The sequence below is a fragment of the Notamacropus eugenii genome, chromosome 5 (genome assembly GCF_028372415.1).
Source record: "Notamacropus eugenii isolate mMacEug1 chromosome 5, mMacEug1.pri_v2, whole genome shotgun sequence".
NCBI classification, from domain to species: Eukaryota; Metazoa; Chordata; class Mammalia; order Diprotodontia; family Macropodidae; genus Notamacropus; species Notamacropus eugenii.
The window spans coordinates 10,122,666-10,132,233 of NC_092876.1; the positions used below are offsets into that span (position 1 = coordinate 10,122,666).

The window sequence follows — 9,568 nt, forward strand, 5'->3', positions numbered from 1 at the left end:
GATTAGATTGATTTGAACCTCAGTTCACCCTGTGATCCATTCCTTGTACTTCCTGAGAACACAAGGTAGGGTGTTCTTTAGAAATCCTTTATTACCATTCCCCTAGGACTTCTTAGCATGCTACCTTTTTCCTAATTGAAGGAATTTGATTCAATAAACATTTATTAATGTTTAGTATTTATGTTTACTACTATGTGCTGGCCATCCTGCCAAGCCCTGGGGATACAAAAAGAGGTAAAAGAGAGTCTCTGCCCTCAAGGACCTCACAATTTAATGGTATAGACAATATGCAAACAAATATATAGGAAGGTAGATGATGTACAGGAAAAATAGGAAATAATAGGAAATAAAAAACAGGAAAGAGGGAAGGCACTGCGATGGTGCTCTATCTTCAGTACTTCCTGCTTGTTTCCCGTGAGCAGGGCTTCCTGTTTCCAAACCAGATGTGATTTCCCAGTTGGAGAGAGGTGAAGCCCTGTGGCTCCCAGAGGGTGACATCCCAAGATGCACTTTCCTAGGTAAGTGATGGAAGAGCAGCATAAGGCAGTCCTGAAAGGAGCTTTAACCAAGGACATTCCTGGCATCTCTCTGGTTACCTTTTCCTCCTGTTTCAGAGAGTCATTCCTTTCCCCCTGACCCTAGTACACCCCCTGAACAGATTTACAGAAGTTCAGAGTTGGAAGAGGCAATCAGAAGCCATTTGGTCTAACTCATACTGGAGCAAGAATTCCCTCTTTAGCATCCCCCACAACCGACTCCCTCTTACCTCGAGAGCACGGGTTCTTGACCTGTTCTGTGGCATGGATGCCTTTGGCTGTCTGGTGACATCTTTTTTAAAGGATCCCCTTCTCAGAATATAAAAGAAAATACATATGATTACATGGAAAATCAATTATACAGAAGCCCACTTATCAAACTATGTGTATTTTAAAATCAAGTTTACAAACTTTACCTTGCATAAAATAGAAACTTCTTGGCTTTTAAAGCCTGGCTTTAACCTAGATTTCCAGCCCCATTATCCATTATTGTTCCTCCTTCTTCTTCCTTCTTTACACCTGAAACTCAGTCACTTGTCTCTGCACTTGTGCCCTGGCCTGCCTCCCCTGGTCCCTTGCCCCATCTACATAAGGCATTAGCTACTCATTTCTGCCTCTTAGAATCTCCCTTTTCTTTCAGAAGTCTGTCCAGCCTGTCTTCTACATAGATCCTTGTAATAGCAAGGACCCCGGCATACACAGGAGGGCCTGCTGCACAGGTTCTTAGATCTGCTTTTCTAAAAGGAAAGCAGCTTTTGAGGGGTCAACAGTCTACTCTAATCAAGCACATAGATCATTCACTTAGTACAGGGGAAAGTCAGCACCCTGAACTTCAGAGAAAATACAAACAGAAATAAAGAGCAACAGACAGGGTTTCCAGCGGGGGCTCGGCTGGTACCCCGAGTCTTGTCTGGCCAAACAAACACTTTCAATGAGTAAACCCTAAACAAAACCTCACCTCAGAATACATATATACTTTTCAGAGCCAGAGGGCATCACAACCCGTGAGAACCAGTGCCTTATTAGAAATTAACAAAAGGTGTTGGCCTTCCTACAAAACAAATCTCCCCTAATCAAGCTTCCCTTAATGGGCTGTCTGGGTCAATGGGGGGGGGGAAGATCTTTAACTCTCATTCACATAATTAACATTACAACTCCCATTAACATACTTAGCATTACAATCCCTTTGGAGAGATAGATGAGAGAAGGAAGAGACTTGAGTTGTAGAGGCCAATTTGGAGGTTTTTGCAAAATCTAGATGAATGGGGATGGGGGTCTGCATCAGGCAGAGGAGAAAAAGAGAAGTATAGGAGAGATGCTTTGAAGGTAGATAACACTTGATAACTGATTCTACCAGCTATCTATGATTTCATCAAATGTCTTGATAAAAACAGACCAGGAGAGAGCTAACATATCTAAGACATGCTACTAGAGGACTCCTTATAGGTTGAGGATATCTTTTCATTTATTATCCTTTTTGGGTAAAGTTATTCAGCCAGCTGTCCCTGTAGGCTTCATGTAGGAGGTAGTGCTTGAGCTGAAGCTCGAAGGAAGCAGGAAATTCTGAGGTGCATATGAGAGAGGAGAGCATTCCCATCATAGGGGATGGCTAATAAAAACCAAAGATACAGAGAGCTGAGACTGAGCAGCATGGCTGAGAAACAGCTATGATACTTTCGTCCAGACCGCATTTCATTATCTTGACTACAAAGATTTCTTGAAAGACTTGCCAGTGGTTTGCCACACACATTGGCTGGCTTTAGCATCTCCCTCATGTGTTTGTTCAGAAATCTTATCAATAAAGGTTAGTTTTGCTAAGGTGGTCCTATTGGATCCATGCTTTTTCCTCTTCTAAGACCTCACAAGACATCTGTTTTATAATAGTTTCCTGGATTTTGCCATAGATAGCTTCAGGTTTACTGATCTATAGTTTCTATAACCTGTTTCCTATTTCTCGCTATGCAAATATTTTACAAAAGATTGCTTGTGATGGTTCTCTGATATGAATAAATTCTTTCCGTGTATTATGAGTTTAGCCATAGATAGTTACTCTTCTTACCTGTTTTTGTCTTCTGTTTCAAACAATTGAAAATGTTTATTCTGTCTTTTCTGAACTGACCATTCTTTGTGTGTGTGTGTTTTAAAAATCATTCAGCAAACATTTATGCAATAATAAATATGTGCCCAACTATGCTAGGTTCTGGGGTTACCAAAGACGTAAGTCAAACAGTTTTTGCCCCCCCAAAAACTTACATTCTGATTGAGGCAACAACATTTACATAAACTAGCATATCCCATACAAAAAAGATACAAACAAAACCAATGAAGCCAGTTAAAAAAAAAAAAGCAGAAAACTGGGGAAAAATGTTTATAGTACATTTCTCTGATAAAAGCCTCATTTATCAAATTTACAAGAATACAAATCATTCCCCAATTAATCAATGGTCAAAGGATATGAACAGGCAGTTTTCAGATGAAGAAATCAAAGCTATCTATAGTCATATGAAAATATACTCTTAATCACTATTGATTTAGAGAAATGCAAATTAAAACAACTCTGAGGTACTACCTCACACCTATCAGATTGCCTAATATGACAGAAAAGGAAAATAACAAAGTTGGAGGGGATGTGGGAAAATTGGGACACTAATGTTTTGTTGGTAGAGTTGTGAACTGATTCAGCCATTCTGGAGACCAGTTTGGACCTATGCCCATAGAACTATAAAGGCTTGCATACACTTTGATCCAACAGTACCACTACTAGGTCTTTTCCCAAAGAAATTTTTTTAAAAAGGAAAAAGACCTATATGTACAAAAAAATAGCTACTCTTTTTTGTGGAGGCAAAAAATTGGAAATTGAGGGGATGCCCATCAATTGGGGAATGGTTGGACTAGTTGTGGTATGTGATTTTGATGGAATACTATTATGCTGTAGGAAATGATGAACAGGATGCTCTCAGAATCTGGACTTACATGAACTCATGCAAAGTAAATTGCAGAACCAGGAAAACACTGTATATAGTAACAGCAATTTTGTATGATGATCAACTGTGAATGACCTAGCTATTCTGAGCAATACAGTGATCCAAGACAATTCCAAAGGACTTATGTGAAAAATGCTGTCTACCGCCAGAGAAAGAACTGATGGAGTTTGAATGCAGGCCAAAGCATACTATTTTTCACTTTTTAAATGTTTGTTATGATCTGTGTTTTCTTTCACAATATGACTGATATGGGAATATGTTTTACATGACTGCAAATGTATAACCTATATCAAATTGTTTTCCTTCTCAGTGAGGGTAAGAGGGAGAAAGGGAGGGAGAGAATTTGAGATTCAAAATTTTAAAAATAAATGTTAAAAATTGTTTTTTGCATGTAATTGGAAAAAATAAAATATTTAAATTTTTAAGAAGGCACAAAGGAATTTTGGTGAGGAAAGCAGTAACTGGGAGGACCAGGAAAGACCTCATACAGAAGATGGTGCTTGAGCAAACATCATTCTCTTTCAGGAGAAATGGAATCTTGATCTTATAAAATAACTTCTTTTCTTCTGAGTACAGAGATAGGTGAATTTTAACAGTTTTTTTCTTCTTTCAGCTTCTTTTACTCAGAAGACAAGATATGAAACCAAGAAGTTGATTCCAAAAGAGGTTATTTCTATGAGAGAGTCATCCAAGAAGAGATTCACAAAAGATGATCCATGGCATCCCAAGTTTGAAGAAACTTGGGCTTGTAATGTCAGGTTAGCCAGGCGAAAGGGTGGTGCAGAGAGACAGTATTGGAGATCAACAGTCACTCACAGAAAACCTTGTAATGAGTTGAGTGTTGATGACTTTGGAGGAGAGTTCAATCTAGTGTCAGTTCTTCCACAACAGACAGGTCCAATCAGAAGAAATCTCCGTAAGTATGCAGTTGAAAAGAACTTTGAACAGTTTTCAGAACCAAGTAAATATAGTAAACTCTCCTTGGGAAAGATACTTTCTAAATATAATAAGTGCGGAAAGCCCTTCAGTTACCATTCAGACCTCATTCAGTACCATAGAATACATTCTGGAGAGAAACCTCATAAATGTAATGAATGCAGAAAAGTCTTTGGCAACAACTCATGTCTTACTGTACATCAAAGAATTCACACTGGAGAGAAACCCTATAAATGTAACGAATGTGGGAAAACTTTTGGCCAGAAGGGAAACCTTAATACACATAAGATAATTCATACTGGGCTGAAACCTTTTGAGTGTAATCAGTGTAGAAAAGCCTTTGGCAACAATTCATCCCTTATGCTACATCAAAGGATTCATACTAGTGAGAAGCCCTTTGAATGTAATGAATGTGGAAAAACTTTTAGCCAGAGGGGATACCTGAAGCTGCATGTTCGAATCCACACTGGAGAGAAGCCCTCAGAATGTAATGAATGTGGAAAAACTTTCCGCAGTAATTACCACCTGACTCGACATCAAATCATTCATACTCCAGAGAAGCCTTATGTATGTAATGAATGTGGAAAAACCTTCAGTCAGCAGGCCTACCTTAAGAAACATAAGAGAATTCACATTGGAGAGAAGCCCTTTGAATGTAATGAATGTGGAAAAGCTTTTAGCCAGAGGGGATACCTTAAGCAACATGTTCGAATCCACACTGGAGAGAAGCCCTTTGAATGTAATGAATGTGGAAAAACTTTCCGCAGTAATTACCACCTGACTCGACATCAAAGCATTCATACTCCAGAGAAGCCTTATGTATGTAATGAATGTGGAAAAGCCTTCAGCCAGCAGGCCTACCTTAAGAAACATAAGAGAATCCACATTGGAGAAAAGCCCTTTGAATGTAATGACTGTAGTACAGCCTTCAGCGATAATCACCAACTAACTCAACATCAAAGTATTCATACTCAAGAGAAGCCTTATGTAAGTAAGAAATGTGGGCAAGCTTTCAGTAACAGTTCCTGCCTTAGTGAGCACCAGAGAAATCATGCTCCAGGGAAACCTTATAAATGTAATGTATGTGGCAAAGACTTCAGGCACAGCTCATCTCTTGTGCAACATTGGAGGATTCACACTGGAGAGAAACCCTTTCAATGTAATGAGTGTGAGAAAGCTTTCAGCCAGAGGGGAGATCTTAATAAACATAGGAGAATTCATACTGGAGAGAAACCTTTCAAGTGTCATCAATGTGGGAAAGCTTTCAGTCAGAGAAAGTACCTGACTGAACATCAGGAAATTCATTCTCAAGATAAACCCCATAAATGTAATGAATGTGGAAAAGCCTTCAGTCGAAAAAAGTACCTTACTGAACATCAAGGAATTCATTTACAAGAGAAACCTTTTAGATGTAATGAATGTGGGAGAAACTTCAACTTAAGGAAATTCTTTATTAATCATCAGAGAATTCTTCATCCTCAAGAAAAACTCCGTCAATGTAGTGAATGTGGGGAGGTCTTTAGCAACATTACATCCTTTATTGACCATCAGAGAATTCATATTGGTGAGAAACCCTTTCGATGTAATGAATGTGGGAAAGCCTTCAGCAACAATTACCGCCTTACTCAACATCAAAGAATTCATACTGCAGAGAAATCCCATGTTTGTAATGAATGTGGGACAGCTTTCATTCAAAGAGGAGATCTAACTAAGCACCAGAGAATTCATACTGGGGAGAAACCTTTTCAGTGTAATGAATGTGGGAAAGCTTTCAACCGGAGTGGAAACTTTAAGCAACATCAGAGAATTCATACTGGAGAGAAACCTTTTGAATGTGATAAATGTGGAAAGACCTTTAGGCAGAGGCAAAACTTTACCACACACAAGAAAACTCATACAGGTGAAAAAAACAATGAAATATAGTAATCTGGGGAAAGTCTTTTAGCTCAAAGAAACATTCAAAGAATATCAGAGAATTCATGCCAGAGAGAATCCCTATAAATATAATGAATGCTGAAAGCCTTCAACATGTGCTCATCTTTAGGAAGTATGAAAGAATTCATATTGAAGCAAAACTCTATGAATATAATTGACCATGGGAAAACCTGTGGATTATAGTTTATGCTCCATCAGACTTCATCCTAGAAATTATCTGTCAGAGATATAATAATATAGAAGAGGCTTCATAAAGACTTGTAAAACTTTAAACTCTAGAATCAAGATCTGAGATTTTGTAACAAACTATAAAATTGTTTTGGAATTTTTAAGATAGAAAAATAATTATATTTGTCTTTATATCCCCTTTCTCTTGATGTACACCTTAGCTACCATTTGTTGATAATTGGGTAGCACAAGTTTAGGATCCAAAGTAGCACCTAAACCAAATGATCTCAGAATTGGTTTACTAAAGCATTTAGGCATTTGATATGAATAAGGTTCACTTTAATGACCTTTTAGGGCCAAGGAACAGAAAGAAGGAAGGTAATCACTTAAAATATTTTCTCACCTATGGCTAGGTTATTCTTAATTTGGAGACTGCCTATAAAGGAGTATCTCTTGAAATATAAATTGATTACTTCTGGATATCACTCCAGGTTATATTAATTGTATTGTCTTGTGATAGAATCATAACATCAAGTAGTCAATTTGAGCTAGTAAAGATCACTTAGCTAACTGCAGTCTGGATCACAGAATCTTGGAGTTCAAAGAATTCTTAGACACAAATCACACTTGGACATGAATCTTAGGTATGTCATACAATATATATTTTAGAAATCATTTTATTTTTGCTTTTTTATTCTTTTTTTTAATTCCAAATTATCCTTCTCTCCTTTTCTCCTAAATAATAAGGCAAGAAAAGCAAGACCTATTACACATATGTATAGTTATGCAAAATAAAATTTCATATTAGTCATGATAAAAAGCCCAAAAAAGAGAAAAAAATGCTTCAGTTTGGACTTTGAATCCATCCATTTTCTATCTGGAGTTGAAGAGCATGCTTTATCATGAGTATTTAGGAATGGTGGTGGGTCGTTGTGTACAGCATAGACTTTTTGAAAAGTCTTTACTAAGCGATCATCCAGCCTTTGCTTGCATACCTCCTGTGAGGAAAACCTACTAGTTCCTGTGGCTGTGCATCCTACTTTTAGATAGCTCTAATTGTGAGGAAGTTTTCCTTTACTGAAAGTCTAAATTTGCCTTTTTGTAACTTCTGTGCAGTGTTACTAATTCCGTCCTTGAGGACCAAGAACGGTTCCTTCTTTTGCATTCTTGAAGACAGCCATAAGCTCCTCACTAAATCCCTTTCTCCTTGCTAATCATTCTCATTTCCTAGAGGAGATCCTCATATGGTATGATCTTGAAGCCTTCACTATCTTGGTTGGACACTCTCCAGTTTATCAACCTCTTTCCTGAAATGTGGCACCCAGAATTGAACATGAAACTTTAGGTGTGGTCTGATCAGGGTAGAATACACTGGGACTGTCATCTCTGTAGACTTCAGTTCTAGAATTATCTTTACTTTTGTTTCCACTTTGAGAGTCAATGATTTTATTTAAAGATGGATGTAGTTGGTGGTATAATAAATGTACACAGCTTTGTCTTCTAGTTTTAAAAACTGGAAGAGGAACTACTTTATTAAACATTAGGAAATTCATTCTACATAGTGATCCTATAAATATAATCAGTAAAGGAGAAAGCAGATTCAGGAGTCTTCATTAATTATCAGAGAATTCTTTATTCAAAAAAACCTCTAAAGATGTAATGAACAAGGAGCAACCTTTATCAGCATATCCTTAATGTAGTATTTTTCTTTTAATTAAGTTAATTTTTAAATTTATTAAACATCTCTGTCTCTCTCTGTCTCTCTTTGTCTGTCTGTCTCTGCCTCCCTCCCTCCTCTCAGGGGAAAACAAAGAAAAATAAAACCCTTGCAATAAATAGGCATAGCAAAGCAAACAAATCCCCACATTGGCCATCTCAAAAAATACGCGTCTCATCCAGCATATTAAACCATCACATTTCTGTCAGATGGGCAGCATTCCTCCTCGTCATTTCTTTGAAATCATGAATGATCATTATGTGAATCAGTTTGTCAAGTCTTTCCAATTAAAAATAAATTATGTTATTTTGCTTTCAGTTCCAGATTCTTTCCTTCATTCACCCACTGAGAAAGCAAGAAAAGCAAAACCCACTCCAAATATGCATAATGATGCAAAACAAATTACTGCATTAGTTATGTCCAAAAATAAGAAAGAAGAAATATGCTTTAACCTTCACTTGAGTCCATTAGTTTTCTCTCTGGAGACAGATAGTATTTTTCATCATAAGTCTTTTGGAGTTATGGTTGGTCATTGTATTGATCAGTTGGTCATCCTTCATTTTGAAGAGGAACAATGACATCATGGTTGATTAATTGTGGAAGAATGATTAATTGAGGTACAACATCTGCCTGAACAGAGGGAACATAGTTCAAGTGTAAAACCCAGAAGGGATTTTAGGGGTTTATTGGGTGAGTACAGCACACATGTGCCTGGGGAACAGTAGACCCGGCTGTCTGCTCCAAAGATTGGAGATTTAGGGAATGGTTTATATGATTTTATAACAAAGGGAGGTAGGAAAATAGGAATGTGGATTACCCAGACTCAGGATGTTTGTGCAAGCTCTGCCCATTTGGGATTGACATGAACCAGTTTGAGGCAGTCCTGTGGTTGCTGGCACAGCAGATGTGTTCTGGGTTCACCCAGTGGATGCTGCAAAGGATCATTGGTATGTCAAACTGATTTTGATTCATGGGTTATTTCAGCCTCTCCTGGATAATAAAGGAGCTTAAGCAAATCAAGGTGATTAGTAAAGTCATCATTCCATTTCTACATGGATAATGTCTTGAATTGCATGTGAATTCGATTTAAGTGAGGCAGAGTTGAACAAAGTTGTCAGCCTCATTCTCTTCTGAAGTCATCTAAATCCAGTGGCAAGACAAAAATTAAGACAACAGGTGATGGCTTGGCATCTTCGATGCCTGACCAAGCTTGAAGGACTTCATAGTGCCTGCTTTAGCTGCCTTTATGGTCACAGGAACAAATTGTTCTCTGCCCATTCCACTGAGAAAAG

General features: G+C 37.8%; 1 protein-coding gene across 7 annotated transcripts in view; it reads left to right on the forward strand.

Moving 5' to 3' along the window:
• Positions 1-8,593, forward strand: part of LOC140503301 (uncharacterized) — a 20,126-nt gene extending 11,533 nt beyond the window's left edge. For 3 of the 7 annotated variants that reach the window (XM_072607171.1, XM_072607172.1, XM_072607170.1), the window contains 2 exons: positions 423-518; positions 4,134-8,593. In XM_072607171.1, coding sequence (XP_072463272.1) covers positions 423-518; positions 4,134-6,379 — 2,342 coding nt within the window. In that variant the 3' untranslated portion in view covers positions 6,380-8,593. Of the gene's footprint in view, positions 66-422; positions 519-4,133 lie in introns of all 7 variants that reach the window. The other 4 variants (XM_072607174.1, XM_072607175.1, XM_072607173.1 and 1 more) reach the window with 2 other exon arrangements.
• The last annotated feature ends 975 nt before the right edge of the window (positions 8,594-9,568 follow it).